This window comes from Chelonia mydas, chromosome 4 (genome assembly GCF_015237465.2).
Source record: "Chelonia mydas isolate rCheMyd1 chromosome 4, rCheMyd1.pri.v2, whole genome shotgun sequence".
Classification (NCBI taxonomy): Eukaryota; Metazoa; Chordata; order Testudines; family Cheloniidae; genus Chelonia; species Chelonia mydas.
Window position 1 is genome coordinate 30,519,985 of NC_057852.1, and position 21,456 is coordinate 30,541,440.

Consider the following 21,456-nt stretch of genomic DNA (forward strand, 5'->3'; position numbering starts at 1 on the left):
TATTTTACAGATGGGGAAAGTGAGGCACAGAGAAGTTTAGTGATTTGCCCAAAGTCACAGAGTAAGACCTTGGCAAAGCTTGACTGCAAGTAGTCCCCAGTTCTAACCACTTGGTCATGCTGCCTCTCCAAAATGAAGCTGAAGAACACAAGTGGAATTTCTGAGCCAACTTGTGGCCTCTGTCCTATTGACAAGAAAGTGATGTTCTGCTCTAACAGTATGTAGAGAGACTGAAAACTCTGTTGCCAGCCTGGGAAGGGAGCCACAGGATACTGGAGAGGAAACTTAAGCTACGTCTACACTGCCCTGGGGCTTGAACCACAGGGGCGTGAACAGCAGCATGCACCCAAGTATTGTGTTGCAACTCCCCTGCCCATTTCAATATGGAAACCCAGAATTCATTATTTCAGAGTCCCACACAGATCAGTTAATGGTCCTAACCCTTCTCTCACTTACACCCGCACAAATCAGTAATAAGTCTACTGTGGTCAATGAATTTTGACTGGTGTAAAACAGGTGTGAGAGAAGAATCAGCCACAGTGTCTTCTATGATCCTGTCATTCCTCCTCTTGCATACTCTACCTGGACAGTCGCTTTGGGGATCCATGCCAATGAGACAAATATTTTCTCCTTGAAGTTAAAGCCAGCAAAAGACACCATCAGGAATGTGGCAATGATTCGTACTATTAAGGCAATACCCAGTGTGGCAACACAAAGCCCTACAGCAGAGAGAAAAAGAACTTCTTGAAATGGCGGGCATATTTGAGGAAGAACGAGCTTTCAAAATTGCTGATTAACAACATTTGAAAAACAAGATACAGACTATTAGAAATGACCCAATACCGTATGTTTAGAGGTATTTTATAAAGCTAGATTTTTAGTGAATCAGTAACAATGTGGTGTCTTAAAGTGTGGAGGATACTTCAGACAACAAGGACCAATGCAGCAGATAATGCAAGACGTTATCTTGAAAGAGCCATTGTCACTTAAAATCACTTGTGATGCGAGTGTGCATTTGTGAAAATGATGTTTTCAGCATACAGGGCCCAATCTGTCACTCCTCACTCAGGCAAAACTATCACAGAAGTCAAGTGTTTTGCTGGGGTAAGGAGCTTCAGATTTCCCCATAATGTAGTACTTTGTTTAGAATTAACTCTGCAGTATTGATTGGAAAACTCAGACTTTATTCAGAACTTGAGGAGATGTAGGCAGAACTTGAGCAACCCACCACTGGCAAACCCTATTTGCTATAGAAGTAAGATGCTCAAGAGAGCATTTGCTGCAGTATGTCTAGGGCAGGTAAAACAAAGGAAACAAACTTGTATAGCTATGCCATAACCTATAGGCCAATAGTCACTACAAGCTGTTTTGTAGTGATTCTTTTGGCAGGATAGCTAGCAAAAACTCTAGTCAAAACTATTGGTCTTCCGAGTAGTCTTACCGACAGTTTCAGGCCTGAGAGACAAAACGGATATTTCTGCTCCAATTAAACCAAAGAGAAAGGGTTGAAAGACGTCCCATGCGACTGCAACAATTTCTTCCACAGCCACCTACAAGGAAAGGGGTGCAATCTGTAAAGTTACAAAAATTGGACCTTGTGGCCTCAACATTTGATTTCATCACAAAATAAAATGAGATTGACTGAGATATTGTTCTGTGTCCATTTTTGTCTGCATTATATTGCAAAATTAATATTTTTAAAAAGAAAAAAAATGATGCAATGGGGTTGCCAAGATGCAGACATAGCCCATTATGATTTGAAGGCAAAATTATTTTGGTAAAGCAAAATTGCACTATGCCTGTACAAGTCATAATTCATAGCAATTACCTTCCTTTTACTAAACAGAGGGAGTGAAAGTGTGTTTGTACTGCTCAGCCCTTTGCCATGTGCTTTCTTATACAAAGAAGGGTTTTGCAGCTAGAGGAACAGGGAAAAGACTCTGTACTGGAAATGAATTTGATGTTTCACTCACGACAGTACATATTGTATCATTAGCAGGATATTGTGCATCTGCAGGAAGAAACACCAAGTCCCTGTTTCCTTATATGTTTACATTTCCAGAGACTTGTTTCTTCAACACAGCCAGAGAAGATCTTGTATCTCAGCGAGCTTTTCTCTGTGTGTATATGTCTCATATAACTACATCTAAACTTACATGCACATATATAAATCACTGTCAAACTACATAGCCCCGAGATGCTGAAGATAAAAACTGCCAGATGGGATCACTATTAAGGCACATCAGTGTTTACGCCTAATGTCTTTGCCAGTGTGTCCATTCAAACATTCCACAGTGATAGCTGAAGGGTTCTACAGGTGTTCTCCATTATTATCCTATGCATACTGACTAGTGGCAAACGCAACCACATTTGTTAGGCACCAATCTGCAGAAATACTTTATTTAATAAAACTCTTTTTAAATGACCGAAATAAAGGGAAGCGCTCTTTAAGAAATATATCCACCACGCACTAATAAGTTGATTCTAGCTTCTCTCACATGAGCATGGGCATTGCCTCATAGCCAGGTGACCTTACTCCTGCCCTTAAGAGGTTCTGGTCAACACCCTCCAGACATCCAAGATCACAATCTGACCCTGTGTATTTAAAGTGACTTCAGCTGGCTATGAGGCATGGTATCTAAATATTCACCTTTTCACTGGACCATCCCATGCCTGCAATGAAGGCCAAGACCAGTGTGCAGAGTCCTCCTGATCCTGGGAAACCAAAGTACAGGCTGCCAAAAACAGCAAACATGGACAGGCCCAACACAAAGTATGCTCTCTTCCATACAAGAGATGCCTAGAACCAGGGAAAGGAATAAACAAAAGTACATTTTTATGTAAAAAAAAAAAAAAATTGGAAAAAAGCTTACTTAGATTCATTAAAACAACAATAAGAAACCGCACCGAGATGGAGGAACCAGAGCTTCCAGGAATGATGTCAGCTATGAGGATGTTTTGTTTGTTTATTTTCTTTTTTACTTCTATTCCTATGGAACTTTAATTTCAGATGTTCAATATTTCCTTTGTTCTATCCATCAGAAATCTGTGTGTGCAAAGGGTTTTTGTACCATAGGATTCTAAACATGAAGTTCTATACAAACAATCTTACTTAATGGCAACCACTGAGTTAGCAGCATATAATCATCTGGTTGTTTCCGTAATGTGTTCTTCATGTCAATAATCAAGAGACAAAGGATGAAATCCTAGCTCCAGGTGAGTCAATGGGCGTTTTGCCATTGACTTCAATGGGGCAAGGATGTTATCCAATATCTTTTGGGATATTTTATAATCTCATATTCCTCTAGTCCAAAGGCATTATGCAAACTGTAAACAAATTTCTGTCTACTTAATCTTAGAGCCAACTACAGAGACCTTATGTATTTTAAAATAATGTAATCTTAATTTTTATTGAAGGCAACAAATACACAATACTCTTGAATGTTAAAATATTATTAAGAGTATAAGAAACCAGTTAAACCCAGGAAACTCAGCACTATCATTGTCACTTTGCTCTTAGTTCAGCATATTGTGCCCATTGCAAGCAACTCACATAAAAAGGAATGTTCTCTTGCACATATGTGAAGCACATCAATCTAATTGATGTTCACATTATTGGCTGAAATCGGGGCCAGATTCTGTTCCCGCTGAGCATGAAAACTCCCAGTGACTTCAGAGGGAGGTCTAAGGGTCTAAACTCCGAGAACACTGGACGATTATGAAATCGCACATCATTACCCTAACAGCAAACAAGTAATCCATTATGACAAATAATAAAAATTCACAACCGTTGGATTCACAACCGTTGGTGCTAGACACATACCATTCTCTATGAAGTCATATCCATACCCATTTAGAGTTAGGAAATGGATTGTATAGTTCTCCTGCTAACCAGTCTCTACTCTTAGCAAGATACCTTAGGTGGTATCTTTTCAGAAAAGTTTTTGGGTATTTTTACCTGATCATTACTTGGAAAATATTGAATAAATACTCCTAGAAGCCCACCAGCTACTATGCCAACTGCAACCTCCAGGACCCCTCGGAGGACATTGTAAAGCGTGGAACCTGTTCGTGAACAGTAAGAGAAGAGGGCTTAGACAAAAGTATTTATGCACAACCGCTCTCATACCACCCACTAGTCACCATCCCTTCTTCAAGAAAAAATACAGAAAGCAGCAACCAAAATGTTGGACAAGAAATAAGGGGATTAGCATAGCCCCTAGATTCACGGTAATGTTGTAGTTTTAAACTATATGGTGAGAGCTTCTGCTCTTCTGCACAGAGGTGAGAAAAGGAACAAGAATTCAAGGGCTCACATGCTATGCATGGGGATGGAAGTATGCTGAACTGCATGCTTTCTCTGCAAGATTGCAGATATTCATCTGCATATGGTTGAGACTTTGGTCTTTTCTGTGGGGGTAGATCAACCCCAAGGTAGGTGCAGAGCTGAGGAGCAGGAGATGTACATGGGAGGCCTCCCTCAGGCCCCTTGGAGGAAATCAGTGTGGGAATTAACAGTGCTCACGACAGCATTGATTTTCCCTTCTGCTTTCTAAGAAAGAGATTCATGTGCAAGCTGAATGGAGAGAATCATTGGCAGCATGGCTTCTGAGTGAGCAGTGCTGTCAGGGGAAGGCACAGAGGAGCAGCACTGACACGCAAGGTCCTCTCACAGGTGCCCCACAATCTGACATGATGTCCCCATAAACCCTTGGATACCATATTATTTCTATATGACATATTCTGCCTCCTATGTGTGGCTGTAAACGCTTCCCCACGATGGGATGGTATCTGGAGCTCTGAGTTCATACTGGGAAGATTTAGAGACTTTTTCACCTTGTAGGGTTTTTTTGGGCAGGGAAGAATTTCACCTACACAGTATGGAAGTCACATGCATGTCTAAGAAAGTTAAGTTACTTTTTGAAATACAAAATTACTAAAATATTTAATTTGCAAACACTTTCACCAGATCAGCCATTTGTTGATTTCTAGCTACAAATATTGATGATATAGTATTTCTTAGGCCATGTCTACACTACAAAATTAAGTCAACCTAACTTACATCGGCATACAGCCGCCACAGTAATTACATCACTTATGCGTCTCTACACTTTGCTCCTTGTGTCGGTGGTGCACGTCCTCACCTTGTACCAATTGTACTTTCAGGGGCATTGTGGGACAGCTCCTGAAAGCCAGTAACAGTCAACGTAAGTAACACAGCGTCTACATGGCCACTATATTGATTTATCTACCTCGACTTTGACTCTATGCCACTCATGAAGATAGAGTTATTAAGCTGGCGTAGCGTGACACTTACGTCGGCAAGAGCAATAGTTAAGTGTAGGCACTTGCATAGTTAGGTAGATGTAAGCTGCCTTACATCAATCTAACTCTGTAGTGTAGACCAGACCTTAATGTTGGTCTATGTTTCCCCTTCACCGCTAAACCTCCTCACATGAACAAGTCACTATTCTTGTTGGCCCTTAAACAGGCTGCCACTTAGAGATGCATTCAAAAATTAGTTCAGTTTACAAAGCACCCAAATTGGGTTCATCAAAAGCGCTTAGTGCTGACTTAACTCTGCTCCCATTGAAGTGAGAGTTCTACCACTGACCTTGATGGGAGCAGAATTAGGCTAATGCCGAGTGCTCAGAAAATCCCACTCCTAATTCACAGCCCTAAAACATGACTTCAGGTCTGTGCTCTAACTCTGCCTTATTTACTAGTGAAGATAAACCTTAAGAGACAACTTGATTTATGACAGTGGCCTGGTTAACAGGTTTTCTCATGGGATGAGCAACAGGGAGAAAGGGAAACGTACACAATCCTTATAGGGATGAGATGGCCATATAGGCAATCCTTACCCTATCATCAACAATCAGTAGCTGCAAATGATGACAGGTGGTAGGAAATTTAACACAGTGTGCAGCAAATTAGTGACAGTCACAAGAATAAGAGCTACCCACTTCCAACACGCCACTTGGAAACTCTTCCCCTAAGACAGTCAGAGAGGCTTTCAGGGCACAAAGTTTGCAATTATAATCTGGGAAGTTTTCTATTGTATTAATCAACTGAGACATTTCCCCACCAATACTTGTTTTGGTGAAAACCAGTTATTTGATTTTTTTTAAAAACACCGATTTGACTTTTTTTGTAAATATCACAGTTTGTCTAATATCTGCAAAGAAGATGATCCACCCAAATGACTCTCTAACTTTACATGGGCAGCAAGAGTGAGGGAAAATGCTGATGGAATTGCTTGTCATACCTACGTGTTCAGAATTATAAATTAATAAAAATAATGGGGACATAATTATTATCTGAGTCTCCAGTATATAAACCAAGCCCCTATAGATTTATCACTAATTGACCATAACAGATGGCAGATTCCTTATCATATTTTTGTATTTGCCCTGGATTTGCCATCGATGGATTAGGTAATGTACCTGAAGAGAAGGCCATGCCCAAGCATGTGTTGAAGCCAGTGATGGCCAGGATGTCATCAACGCTGCCAGCAGCCATTAGCAAGGTCGGGACACCCTTTTCAACACCATACCCTCCTGCTTGCAAGATCAGCATAGAGGGGACCACAACAGCAGGAGAGACAGCACCTAGAACAAAACTAAACACACAGAATTTCATTCATCCCTTCTTAAAAATAAAATACTCAACTGGAAAATCCCCTTTTAATTACGTCTGTGTAAACCTACAGTCCACTTTTGTCACGTGCCCAAGTGGGTGACATTAAAATAAGGGGCTTGATGGAACAAGAAGAATAAACTTCCCGTCACCACAAGGAGTAGAGGACATATCCGATTCAAACGGCATGGCTACACTATAGGTGGCTCTTTAAGGGGAAATTCTGAACTCCAGTACTTCTACGTCCTAACAGAATGCCTGCTACAACATTTCTTTTTGCTCCTAAAGGCCCTCTGCATTCCAGACAAAGCCCCCAGGATTCTATCACCCCATTGTTCTTTTGTTTATGTTAACTCTTCACGCTCAAGGGCCCACATCACAACCAGCATCCCTGCCAGTCTAATGCAGTGAGGCTAGATTCCCTTCCTTGCCTATGAACACCTTCCCCTCAAACCAGCCATAGGGCATGGTATAGGTTTCACAGCATTACACCACTGCAAAACACACAGGCAACTAGTACTGAACCCACGTCTTCTGCCTGGCAGTGCATGAATGATGCACTGGGCTAGCTGTAGCATTCTTTAGTTCAAGGGAAGATCCCTAGCAGGGAGATAGGCAGCATCAGCTAGAATTAAGCCATTTTGAATTTTTACAGAGGAGAAAAGAGTAAATTACCCTAATATAAATCCCCATTGCCATGGCAAATGCATCAGAAAGTGGGCAAGAACAGCAGCTGCACATGTCTCAGTGAGGCAGGGCCCAAAAGAAAGCCTTAAACAGACGGCCTTTAACTTCTTCAGAGCCTGAAATAGAAATATATTTACACATTAACAACATAACCCTTCAATTTCATAAAGAGGAACGCAGCTAAAGATCTGCTCTGGTTTATTACTGAAGTCCCAGTGACATGGTATCATACAGTCCAGTCTATTGTAAAAGCTAGGACTTAGGGCATTTAGTGGGTTGAGCCCATCTTTGAATTAGTCCTAGCTTTGGTCTCCTTTGGTCTGAAAATGACCACATCACCGAGGGAAAAGAATTCAAATGCTGAACTTGACAGCCCAACTGTGTGTAATGATGTGCCCAAACACAATGTTTACAAGCCCTCTTGAATGTCTTGATAAAGAATAGGATGCTACATTGAAAAACCAACATTTTAGAGTGTAACAATAGAAATGATGCAACCTGAGATTTTCTGGGACTGACTATAAGTGAGTATTCTCAAGAAAAATCTCGTGTCATGTCATGATGGACACTTCCTATCCAGATCTTATCTTGACTAGGAAAAGTGTCTGAGTTTAGGTAGGCTTAGGTAACATGTGCAAGTTACGCCTGACATATCCTCTACTTCTGTTCAAGTGTAGGAACAGGACAACACCTTATAGCTTGATTTTAGCTGGTCAAGTTGTAAACCAGGCAGGAGCCCCCCCTTTTTATTCCCCTCTTTTATTAGCATTGGAGATATCAAGTTTCGTAGTGGCTGGGGAAGGGATCAGAGAAATATCATGGGATCTATTATTTATCAGGACCGATGTCAGCTATCTTTTCATCTAGGACAGCTGGACTCTTCTTTACAGTTAATATCTTCACATAAAAGAATAAAAAAATATTACTTGTAGGGTTTCCTTTCACCAGAGTGTCTTATCATAAAGGAGATTCTCTTCTCTTCAGTGTCCTGGATCCCTGCATTGTTTATTTTAGTTTTTTCTCCCTTTGACTGATCTCTTAGCAGGACAATAGACTTTACAGGAAAACTTACAACACAAATTGAACAATTTACACAACTTGGCAAATCAAGATAAAGTGCATGTAACTAAGATGTCTGGCTCACAAAACAGAAATAATTTTTATTTATTTATTTAGTGGGGAAAAAAAATATCACAAAATGGAACGCTCACCAATCCTATATATCCGGCTGAGAGGGTATAGATATTCTTAACCTTCACTAATGTAAGAACAATATCGTATTGTATTTTAAACCACTTCTAACAGAAACAAGGCTATAAAATGCAAAACTTATGAGATTTAATAGTTTGGTACAGTATTGATTTCAAGCAAACAGCTGATCAAATATTTTGATACTGTTAGTGGGTTGTTTGTTTGTATGTTTTTACACCAGAAACATTAGATACTGTACCTTTGGATCAAGGCCAAGCCCAGCTCGGACCAAGATAACGGAAAGGGCAATATTTCTCAGCGCTGCAGACCATTTCGGATTTATCTGGACTATGTCACTGATGAATGGGGTATTTCGGATGAGAAAACCTGCAAGCAACATCCCTAAAAAGAAAGCAAGCAAGCATTTCTTGATTGAGTTGTTATTATTGTATTTCAGTAGCGTCTAGAGTGAAGTCAGAATCTTTTGTGGAAAACTTCAATGAGAAAATTAGGATCTGCTATGCTGGGACAGGAATACGTCTCTGAAGAGTTAGTGACCTACTTGACAGATGTTACTCTAGAACCAGAGAGATTAAAATTGAAAAATTAGAGGACAGGAAGCAAAGAGGAAACTGAGGAGGAAATTAAGAGGTAAAGGGTATTGGAAGTGATGTGGTTTGACTGACCCATACCAAACTGGTGGTAGAAAATATTGTTATTGGTGAATTGTTGGCAGATATGTCCTATATTAAATGTAAATTTGTCATCAACAGTAAACTAAGTGAAATTTTAGTCAGCACATAAATTTAAGAAGTTCAGTCCGAGGTGGTCATAGCTACGTAATTTGATGGTTCTTGCAAAAATGTTTTTTTCTAATTTTTCTAATTTCCAAAGGGAATTAGCAGTTCCACTGATCAGCAATGCCCCATTTAGGCCTTTTTTACATTACTGTTATTACTTGCATTTCCGTAGTGCCTAGAAGCCTCAACCAACAATGAGCCCCCAGTGTACCAGGTGCTGTACAAACACATAGGCCCTATTTTCACTAAAGATTTTTGTTGTGCTGTAATTCACTGATTATTAAGTAACTCAAGTTGGCTAACATCACTAAAAATGAAAATGTAGACACTCCACAACCAGCTGGTCATGGTTCATTCCACAGCGCAGTCCAGGATTAGAAGCCACATCTGATTCTCAGTCCAGTGCCCTATCCAGTAGATCATACTGCCGTCCTGTCAGGGGGTCAGTGCTGTCAATATGAGTTTTATAATCGTATCTTATGTCCTGCAATCATGTGCTGAGAAATAGGATTAATAAAAGCAAAGAAATCTAAAGTCATGCATCGGATGAAATTAAGAAGTGAGATACACAAAACAATCAGATGGGCAGCAGGAAGAAACATACTGAGACCTGATTTAAAACCCTGTTTTTCTTAAACAAGCAAACCCACTGAGCACACATGGTACTGGCGACAGACATCAGAATTAAGACCTGCCATCCAAGTGCAGCCCATTCCAGACTATATAGCCCACCATGAACGTAGGCAGCTTTATGTCTTTCATAGAATCTCAGGGTTGGAAGGGACTTCAGGAGGTCATCTAGTCCAGCCCCCTGCTCAAAGCAGGACCAATCCCCAACTAAATGCTTAAGTGCTGCATTTTTTTTTTTTTAAACAGAAGAAAGGAAGCTTCTGCTGCTCATTGGGGGTAGTTTAATTACGTTGATGGGAGAGCTCTCTCCCGTTGGCATAAGGTGGCTACACATGAGATCTGACAGTGTTCAGGTGCATCAATACTGCCGTGCTCCTGTAAGGTCTCTCGTGTAGACATAGTCTTTGACAAGTACTCAACAGCCAAGAGCTTCCATTGGTCAATGGGAGCTGAGCTTGTCTGAAAATCTGACCCCTTATCCATGTGCCTAAAGGGGAGTGATTGGGTGCAGATTGAGCTCCTTTGAAAATCTGGCCTAAAATATATAGTATGTGTAAAAATTAAGTCACAGATTTTTAAAATTCTTATGAATGCAACAGTCACATAGGAGGAACTTCAGCTGTTTGCTCCCATCTTCTGTTTGAGCCACAAGGAAAATTCAACCTTTTGCAAATGCTTGTTTTGCAGTCTCCAGTTAGATGGTTTTGCTTCTGGAAGTGCTTTGCGAAAAAGGTATTTTTAAACACAGGCTTATCTTAGGGCCTGAACCGGCAAACATATAATTTTGTAGCAGAGCTTAACATTTATCTTACGAAATATCAAATCATAAGAAGATTTTTTTGGGGGGTCAATACTGTGCTCATGTTGCTCACAGACTGCCTGCTGTGTGCCGACAGGCCTTGGCTATGGCTTGTATTTGACCTGGAACATGTCTACCTGATAGCTACTGTTTGTTCTTCTTCCCACGCCCTCTAGGAGAAACAAAGGCAGCACCAGGGTGTATTTGTGCTTCACTGTGCAATCACAGCAGCCTATGGGTTGGAACACTGGCTACAGTTTCTCTGTGTTTCTTTTGCCATGTTAGGGTCACAGGACCTGCATAACTATGGGGTTCATAGCCCCTTAAGACCATCTCTGTTGCAATACTCTCCTTTAATCTATGCAGGGCTGGCATAAAGACCCCCTTCACAGCACAGAGAAGATCTGCAATATGCCCCCATGTAGCTGATCTGCTGGCAATTGCACCACCCAGCCTCACTGTAAGGGTTAAGTAGTAGGAAGTCATCTACATTGGACCGAATTCCTTCTAAAAGGGATAAATCAAAGGCAAGGACGTCCATGAATGAATATAGGTCCTTGTATTTTTATCACCATTTTTCATGTGAAAACAAAGAACATTTAATATTCCCTTCTTCCTCCTTGATTCCTAGAGTTTTTCAGATTTTCCTCAAATATTAGGAACCTTAAGCATGAAGATTGTCAAAAGCATCTCATCAGGCATGTGCTATCCTGCTTATGCTTCTGTTCTTCAGCATTACCCACCTGACAAGTAGTTTTGTTCCCAAGTCATAACTTTTGAGCAAAGGAGTAGTTTACAAAAAGTAAGAAGAACTGATATGGTCAGAAACAGTAGCTGAAACTTGCTTTAAAAATAAAAAGGGGTTGACTTTGCAAAATTTTCTTTCTCCTTTCTCTTATCCATTTGAATCTCTTCCCACTTGTGAATCCAAATTCTTGCAAAACGAGTTCACTGTCTAAAGGCTGCTATACCTAATGCTATATGCCACTTCATACAACATTGCACTTCTATCAATGCAGTTCTATCAAAACTGAAACACTTCATGAAATTGTATTGATTTCACCGACATTTAGAAAAAAAACAAAACAAAAAATTCAGACAAAACATCCCATTTCACAACATCTCATTTTTACATTTTTGGAATGAAACTTTTCAATTTTTTGTTTTGAAACCATATTTTGTTTTGAAATTTTTGTTATTCTGTATTATATTATATAAAGGAAAAAAGTCATAATGGAAAGAAAACGTTTTGATCAACCCAAAAAAGGAATTTTTTTTGGAATTTTTCTTCCTGGAGAATTTTGAAATGTTTGGGTTTCATTATACTTCGAAACTAAGACACATTTTAAAATCATTTGTGACAGGGGATTGTTGAGTCACAGGTGGGAAAATCTGAGCCCAGGTCAGCAACCACGGTGACAAGCTTGAGTCAAGACAGACAAAGGGGGAAGAAACAGTCTGCTGGGGGAGGTGGGGCAAGGAAAGAGATTCTTAAAGTACTAGAAACTTCCTTTTGAGATACATGCAAGACAGCTTAATAGTAACACTCCTTGTATTATGAATTCATTATTATCCTGAAACCTGGTGGCCTAGGGGTATGGATCTCACTTACAGTGCCAGAAATCCTACATTCAAATTCCAGGGTAGCCACAGTGGCAGGAATGAAAGTTATAGAAGGGATATTAAACCTTGTGCATTATGGCTTACAGCCAATCTTTATTAGAGATGAGGATGAGACTAGTGTGTGGACAGATTACCCCACACCTTCCTATGAAGTATTTGGTATTGGCTACTGTCTGAAGCAGGACACTGGACTAAAGGGACATTGGGTCTGATCCTGTATTTCAATTCCTATGTTCCTAAGCAACACTATGCAAGAATAAAAAGAGAAAGAATATATCACACAATACTTACCGAGAAGAGGAGGTAAAGGAGGAAGTGTTGGTATTCTAATGAGCCCAAAAATTTTACCTCCAATGACAGAAAAAAAAAAGAGAAACAGAATTCCAAATATGTTCCCGCCCGGAAGACACTCACTGCCTGTGATGGACCACACCACAGCCCAGACAAGTATTACTGTTGTAACTGGAAGAAGACAGGAAAAATATATTTAATAATCTCCAAGGAATAGCTTAGTTCACTTTAGAGTCACATTTGTAAATGCTTTTTTGGGGGGATTGAAAGTATTATCTGCTTGATTTTAGAAATAAAACATTTAATGTCAGTTTAGTTACAACAATCTTTGATGTTCTTTGAGCTGGAGCTCTGATTTTGTTGGTGCTAAAATATGACAGTAAGTCATAATAGTGTATGCACCGTACTTAGGACCCTTTGTTTTCAGTTTTTATTTTTTTTATTTTTTCCTGGGAATTTATCAGTGTTTATTACCACAAAAACCCCCCAAACAAACAGGTGAAAATCAGTGCAAAAATTATTAATTATTTTTCTGGGTAAATATCGGGATTTATTTTGGTGGACGGAAAGACGGGGGGAAAGTATTCAGTAGATTAATGCTTTGAATTCCGTTCATCAATGTGGTTTGCTGCAGAGCTAAAACAGAACTCAGAACACAACGCCACCTCTGAGTTTAAGAAAATACATCTCTAATCCCTAAATACAACTTTTCATTTGAATAAACAGTTTACTGTTGTAGACTTAGAATTATTAGCCTATAAATATGTAATAATTGAGCCACACCATTTGCAGCGCATACACTCGACTGCATCCTTTTCTCCTGCTTTTGTTTTTTTAAAACTTTTGAATACTTCCTTGTGTTCTGAAACATATTCTGACAGAGACTTTCATTTTCTTCCCATTTTAGTATGTCAAATCTTTAGATCGTGATCTGCTAACAGCTTGAAATGTTACGTGGTGGGCATGAGATTCATCAGTATGTTTAGATGGGCACACACTTCGGAGCTTGTGTGCGTGCCTGTTGGTTTACTGTGTGTATCTTCTAGACTAATACATAACCTTACTTCAACAGGCAACTTTGCCTATACACACAGACTAATGTATTATCATAATACATATATCTCATGCAGTGTATTGTATTTTCCTAATAAAACAAGCTATTTTTTATATATTTGAATGATACAAAAGTAGGGTGAAAATTGGAAACAACTGAATAATACCTTTTGTAAAACTTGGGAATTTTTTGGTAAAAATCAGTTTAAACGGAAAACGAAGAGGCTTAACTGTACCGCAAGGTGCTGAGCGAGCATCTGTCCCTGATACAGAGAAGCACTTAAGTATGTGCTTAAATTTAAGCAGGTGAGTAATCCTATTAACACACATCTTGCCTGTATTGCGACATCTTCAGCTGCTTGATGAATGCACCAGTAATCTCCTACCATACACTCTGGCATGGCTTACTGCTGTTAGAGTATAGCTCAAGTTTCATTTTGAAAGAATAAAAGAAAATTGCAGCGGGGTAGTTTTATGCACTGGATTCTTCCACGATGAAAACAATCGCTAGCAATGGGGTATGCACAGGGGGTCTCCACACAACCTAATGCAGGGCAGAGAGTTTCCCCTGATACATCAGTCAAGCAGGGGAAAATACAGATAGTTCATAACCTGAAGGTATCTTGTTCTTCTAGGCTCGCAGCTCTGGTCTGCAATCAGCCGGGGAGAGCAAGCAAGGATTGACACAAACAGAAGATGGAAGAAGAGAAAAAAAAAAAAAATTGCAGAATGATCCATCCCTGCCCTCTTGCACCATCTCCACACAAGCATTCAGGGAAGTTACTGCATTTTAGAGTTGGAGATTCTTTTTCTTGTGACAAGGCCCAGGCAGCCAGGAGAGGGAGGCAGTGGGATAATAATTGTACGAGCCTGTGAATCCAGAGTGGCACAGCATAGGATAGAAGGCTCTCACATACATGAGTGCCTTCATTTGGGAAGCTCTGCAATCCTTGGCCAGCCCGGAATTTTTATCTTGGACTTCTATAACAGGCCAACCTTTCTATTGAATGGGTCAGTCTGCCTTGGGGCCAGTATCCTAGGCTTGCAAAATCTTAGGTATGTAGTGCTGGACTGAGTCCTAAGTAAGAGAAGAAGGTTCTTCTGCAAACTAGTGTATTCATGACCTAATTTCAACACAAGCCATTTATTTTGCCAGAAATGTAATGATTTATAATCTTCTTTACAGTTCATTTGTGGGTGAGAACATTCAAACAGAATGAAGAGCTCACGCCTCTGATGAAAACATTTCTAATATGAAGATAAACCATAAGACAGAAGGAGCTGGGGGTGGGTCAGGAAAGGCACTAAAAATGCAAGTCCTTGTTCTACATAAAAATTCTTCCATGAGTGCACCTAAAGATTTGCCTGACAGGTCAAAAGTAACAGTCCCTTCATGTTTCTTTACTGTTTATAGAAAAGCTGACAGATACCACATCTAGAAAATGAAATGTTAGCATGTCTACTCTTATGTCAAAGAATTAAACATTTTGCATAGTCTGTCCCTTACATACCATTTGTCACTGTTCGGGCAAGGAGGCCTTGAGGAGGACAAGCAAATATTTGCCTCAGTTTCCTCGGAGGCTTTGACTCTGTCAGCGGTTCCTGAAGTTGCCTTGCACGGTTGTGCAAGAGAGCAGTTTCTTCCGTTTGTGCATTTCCATCTGTACCTTTGCAGTCCAAGATAGTTACCTCCTGAGTTAAAAAACAATAGAGCTTTCTCTGAAGCAGCATTGCGTACATTTGCAATGAGCTACCCAAGGACTACGTTTACTAGAACATTGCTAACTGTAGGTCAGGGCTTCTCGATAAATTTTTACATAGCGTGGAGTCCAGTTTAAGAGAGATTTGCTTGTGGACCAGCTGCCCTTCCATTCTGCCACCTGCCAGTCCCAGTCACATTCGCATAACATCTCTGTGGCAACTACAGAAATTTACTACATGGAAAAACCAACATTAGGAGTGTAGGTCATATTTTCAAGCTGTTTTTTAATGCAATTTTAGCAGCTGAAAAAACAAGAGGCAGCAGCTGCTGCCCAGTGAACTGCCTGTGATCCACTGTTTGAGAATTACTGGAATAATCTTAACTCCACCTGAAAGATTTTTGTGTGGGTGATGGGTCTTTGTAATATGTAAACTAATTCACCTGACACTTTAAACTGAAGTCAGGACCACTGATTTCAGGCAGCTAAACCCACAAAGGAAACACTTTATAGAATATACGGTAAATATCAGAAAGGCCCAAATTGAGGGGGTACAAGTTTCCCTTGTAAAAATCCTTCAGTATTTTAATGAAGCTGGAGAAAGGAGAGCTGCCCTGGGTAACCCTGTACTAGGAGAGGCCTGAATACAGATACAAATGCAATTACCTGAGTTTTCTGATTCATGGGAATTGTGCCATTTCCCACCTCTACAGACAGCTCTGGGTCTTCACTCTCCTCCACAATATCCTCCTTCACCATGTTGACAAACCTACAATAAAAAAACCAACAATAAAGATTTTGAAGAATAAGCAGAAGCAAATCACACCACGTATATTCGCCTGTTTCAAGACTTTTTTAAAGTCATATTTCTTTCTTTCCCCATACAAAAGAGAAAGCCTCATAGACACCAATAACTGTACATTACACATTAGAAAGTATGTAATGAAGCTTGTGTCCACGAGCATCTAGTTTATATCTATTTATTCTGTTAAAAAAATTACATTAGAAGAACATTGTTGAAGTTGCAAAGTCAAGACCTCAGAAGTGGAAAGAGTCAGAAGTATGTTTGTCTGTGCAACCTTAAGTCATCCCCCTTGTGTGTATGATTCTGATAAGTAATTCTCCCCCCCACCCCACAGGACCAAGAGGAGGAAGAGAATCAGATTTTCCTGTGTCCTATCTGGACTTCTAGTTCTGCATGAATCACGAGTATATGATGCAGGGGGCTCAATGAGTCCTGCAAACATGCGCAGTGCAACTGGAGCTTTCAGAAAGTTAAAATCAAGCATCAAACAATTTTTAATAATGTGCAGCTACAAATGGTGCTTTTCCACAGCCTAACATTTGGCCAAATTTTGGTTGTATTTCAAGGGGGTAGTGAAGGGAACTTCTGCCAACTGTTCAGTTCCCTACCCCAAACCATGTCAGAGCTATTTAACAAAAAAGTCCTTAAGAATGACAGAAACCCATTTGAATTAAGATCTCAAATATCTATTGATCTGTCTGGGTTTTTATACTGTCCTCATCAAATGTGGCATCTGAGCATCTTAATACAGTAGTTACCTAATTACCAACAAACCAGCCTGCAGGATTTCTTAATTTTCTGCAGCACTCATTTTATTAAGCATGCCATCTCATGCACCTCTCGGAACAGCCACCAGTCAATAGGCTGGCACAGTTAGCTTTTGTGGGGGGTGGAACATTCCATTAGAATGTTCTCTCCTTCAAAACAAACAACAAAAAGAGGACACTGACTCTGATAGGAGAGACAAGAATTCTCCCAGTGCTTTCAACAAAAACGGATGGTTCAAAATAATCTTGTCCGCTCTCAGGCTCTGCTGGTATCTTGACACCTTCCCCCCCTAGTCCAAGAAGGAGTGGGTGGGAAGGTGTCTCTGCATCACTGATGGAATGCAGTAGATATCATCACCCCACTCCAACCTTCAGTGTCCAACAGCCAGTCTGTCGGGGTTGCTCCTTAATCACTTAGGAGGAATTCCAGTTCAGCTAAGCAGCACACTACCTCCCTTCTCAGAGGCTGAAGACACTTGCCTCAAGGGTCATTTGGTCCCCTGCAATTGCAGAGAAGACGACGACAAACTCAGGCAGCATAAACGTGTGCTTGTTTGCACTGTGTTTTAGGGCAGGGGTTGGCAACCTTTCAGAAATGGTGTGCCTAGTCTTCATTTATTCACTCTAATTGAAGGTTTCGCATGCCAGTACTACATTTTAACGTTTTTAGACGGTCTCTTTCTATAAGTCGATAATATATAACTAAACTATTGTTGTATGTAAAGTAAATTAGGTTTTTAAAATGTTTAAGAAGCTTCATTTAAAATTAAATTAAAGTGCAGAGCCCCGTGGACCGGTGGCCAGGACCCGGACAGTGCGAGCGCCACTGAAAATCAGCTCGCGTGCTGCCTTTGGCACACATGCCATAGGTTACCTACCCGTTTTAGGGTAAAGGTAGGAACATGATGGAGCATGGCTCTCCCATCGCACCCCATGTGAAGCCCAAGTCCTGCCAGAGGACCTTTTCCGATGAAGTGGGAGACCTATCACGGAGCTCTGATCCCCTCTTTTACACCTCTCTCCCTGGCGAGGTTCTGTGGGCTGAAGTCTCTTTCTACTTAGCCCTTAAACATGGATATAATAATTAAAAGCCCAGTCCTGATCCCATTGAAGTTAGTGAGAGATATGTCAGTGCATTCACTGGAAGCAAAATCAGGCTCTAATGCACATTTACCCTATTTTCAGTTATCTAAACCAACGGGCGTTCCACACACATCTGAAGATAAGGTTTGAATCAAATTGTTTGCTAACATTGGTCTCCAGCACACTGAAACTGTACCCACTCTCTGTTAACAGCTACTTTCTGCACGTCAGCCCTTGGGGCGTGAATGGCAGTTTCTAGAAATCTATCAAATTGTTTTGGCTGAATTTCTGTCTCAGTCGAAGTGCCACTCAACTCAAAACTCCGGCTGGGTTGGAACGCAGACCTTTGAGCCAAGAATTGGCCTTCCTCATGGTACAACGTTATAAATGAGTTTGTAACTCCCAGACTCATCCATCAACTCTCATTTGTCACGTTAACAACCTTGGGAAGACTGACTTGATGAACAAAGACAGATTGTTCCATTGCTTTATTAGGAAACTGGGTGTTTGTGTTGAACTAGTCAAATAGGAAACCTACTTTAAAGGCAGCAAAGACGTACCTGAAAATATATGCAGTTTTTATATGTCTTAAAATAAAATAACATTTTTGCTGCACCTTTGTTTTCTTTTTCCTTTTGTTTCCACATTAACCCATCTTTTTTTGTTTAGGATGCCGGCTTCCTCCAGCGTCAGCATTTGTGCCACTTTCTTTGGTCTCTGTCTGTAGACCTGAGTTGTTGTGGACTCTTTGCATAATTGATGTTTCTGTTTTTATTCTTAGATATATTGGGTGAAATATTAGCCCCACTGAAGTCAATGGCAAAACTTCCATTGATTTAAATGGTGCTAGGATTTAATCCACTAATTTTAATGTTAAATTAGAGACTATTAAGTAATAGCATTTTTGGAAATAGGTAAACTTTACCAATTCCTCCCCTCCTCTCCCCTTCGATAATTTCCACCATATCTCTTCAGTGACGGAATTTACTAATATTGCTATTTTCCCCGAAGGCAGCTTAAAGGCTCTGAATTCAAAGAGAAAAGAAGACATTGGCACTGTGATTAAGGCCTCAACCTGGCAAGGTGGGTTATATGCATGGGCTCCTGAGTCCAAGGCAGCCCTGTGTACTTTGCAGGAGCAGGACTTAAGTTACTATTGGACAACATGCAGGTGCCCTAACTAACGTTAACGATGACCCCGGGACAGTTTCTAGCAGACAGGAGTCCACCTCCTGATGACTCTGTTACAACATGCCATGCTGACAGCGGTCTCAGGGGAGAAGCCAAGAATTGATGGGACAAGGAGACTGAATTACTACTTAGAGGTGATCCCTCCAAACTGGAACTGAGGCATAATGGATAGCGGTCCCCAGGCTCTCAATCCAGTATTAAATTAAGTACAAGCCATTCCCTAGTATGGAGGCACAATTTCAAAACCAAACTAGGCTCCTTCAGTTCAGTCTCGGGCATTGAATGAATGAGCCATTGCCAGAAATCACAGAAGCAGGATCCAGGCACACGCCGCCTGGTCTTGAGAGCGGCGCCTCCCTGATCCAGTCCCCCTCTGGAGCACACACTCCTCTGGTGAGGGTCGTCCGACCCCAGCATTTCACCCGGGAAGGGGGAAGAGAGGGAGGGACGGTTGCCGCGGGCAGCCGGTGCGTGTTTTACCGGCTCTGCTGCCCCGGCCGCTGTCAAGCCAGAGAAAGGAGCAGACAACTCACAGCCATGAACCAGCCTGGCTCAGGGCCAGAATAAAAACCCAGCCATCCCCGGAGAAGGCAGCCAGGCAAAGGCACCGTCCCCGGCTCAGCCCGAGGGCGCCCCCAGCCCGCTGCAAACACCTACCTGGGAGCCCGCAGCAGCTCCTGCCGCCCACTGATCCCGGGGCGGCCCACGCGGGCAGGACTAGCGAGGGGCCGGGCACACGACGGTCCCCACCGGCCGCGGCTCCTCCTCCTCTCTGGGCCGGTCCCAGCGGCGGGGGACCAGCCAGCGGGACGGGGGGGGGGGGGTGGCGAAGGAGGCGGAGACCCAGAGCTGGTGCCTGGAGCCCCCCACCCCGCCGCTGCAGGGCTGGTCGGATAACGGGCCCTGCCCAGCCCCGCCCGGAAGAGGCGGAGACAAAGCCGCGGACGGGGGAGGCTGGCTGGCAGCTGCGGGGTGAGTCAGGGTGGCTGGAGCAGCCGAGGCGTCCTGCCCCCGCAGCATCCCCCAGGGACCAGCCGCTGGGCGGGAGGCCGGGGCTCTCTCTCACCCGGGTAACCAGCTGAGCGGGTTCTCTCCTCCCAGCCCCAGCCCTGTGTCTGCGGAATGGGAGTCAGGCCTCTGGGAGGGGATGCGCGGGAAATGCACATGTAACCCACCTGCGCACGGTACAGCGGGGGGGGCTAAGTCCAAAGAAAGGGACGGGGGGGGGGGTAAGAAGAGATGGCGTTTTAGTTGAACCCTGTGGGGCGTCAGTGGGAATGCACGAGAATGAAATAACTGCAGGCGTGGGGTGCTTTCCAGCAAAGGATCTCAAAACACTTTACAGAGACTGTAAAAGCGACAGAGTCCTGGGGCACCTCAGAGACTAACAGACGTATTGGAGCATGAGCTTTCGTGGATGAATGCATAATGCATCCAACAAAGTGGGAATTCACCCATGAAAGCTTATGCTCCAATACGTCTGTTAGTCTATGAGGCGCCCCAGGACTCGTTGCCGCTTTTACAGATCCAGACTAACACGGCTACCCCTCTGCTACTTTACAGAGACTGGCTAGCAGAACCACACCTCCACTCGGTGTGAAGGAGTGAGACACAGGAGTTCTGTGACTGTCTCAAAATCACACAGCAAATTAGGTGTCAAATAGCTGGGAATCTCAGCTAGATTTTAAAAAGAAAATAGGTTACGACCGGGTTGTTCGTCACTCTCATGGAAAAATTAAGGCAGGTCACGCGTTTTCTGTCACCCCTGACTTTTGCTTAAATCAAGTTTTCCATGGAAAGCGTCTGTTGAACACGGAACATTCCGACTAGTCAATTTAGGGTCTAAACTTCTGGGTTTTCTGTTCTGATGAAAAGTCAAAATTTTCCATGGGGGAAAAATGTCTGCATAGCTCCATAAAAATATAAACATAGCTCAGGTTTAAGTGATGAATTTTGGAACAGGCATGCACCCATGTAAGCCTAGAAAACTCCAGATTTCATAATACATTTCATATTGGTGGTGACTGTCTTATCTGTGAAAGATACTTCTAGCAAAGACAAGGGACTGGGACTTGGACTATCTGGATACAATTCCAAGCTCTGCTACCAGGTTCTCATATGACCACTCTCTCTACCTCAGTTCATCATTGGTCAAATGGGGATACTACTACTTCTCTACCGCACAGGAGTACTTCCA

The 21,456-nt window shown here is 41.9% G+C and overlaps 1 protein-coding gene across 1 annotated transcript in view; it reads right to left on the bottom strand.

Annotated features, from left to right (window-relative positions):
- SLC9B2 (solute carrier family 9 member B2) overlaps positions 1-20,217 on the bottom strand; it is a 28,989-nt gene extending 8,772 nt beyond the window's left edge. The window contains exons 1-11 of the mRNA XM_007054386.4: positions 19,917-20,217; positions 16,080-16,182; positions 15,225-15,405; positions 12,661-12,831; positions 8,777-8,919; positions 7,315-7,442; positions 6,447-6,622; positions 3,959-4,065; positions 2,651-2,800; positions 1,442-1,550; positions 583-719 (exon numbers count right to left, since the gene is read on the bottom strand). Of these exons, the coding sequence (XP_007054448.2) occupies positions 583-719; positions 1,442-1,550; positions 2,651-2,800; positions 3,959-4,065; positions 6,447-6,622; positions 7,315-7,442; positions 8,777-8,919; positions 12,661-12,831; positions 15,225-15,405; positions 16,080-16,172 (1,395 nt within the window). The 5' untranslated portion in view covers positions 16,173-16,182; positions 19,917-20,217. The remainder of the gene's footprint in view (positions 1-582; positions 720-1,441; positions 1,551-2,650; positions 2,801-3,958; positions 4,066-6,446; positions 6,623-7,314; positions 7,443-8,776; positions 8,920-12,660; positions 12,832-15,224; positions 15,406-16,079; positions 16,183-19,916) is intronic.
- Positions 20,218-21,456: the final 1,239 nt, after the last annotated feature.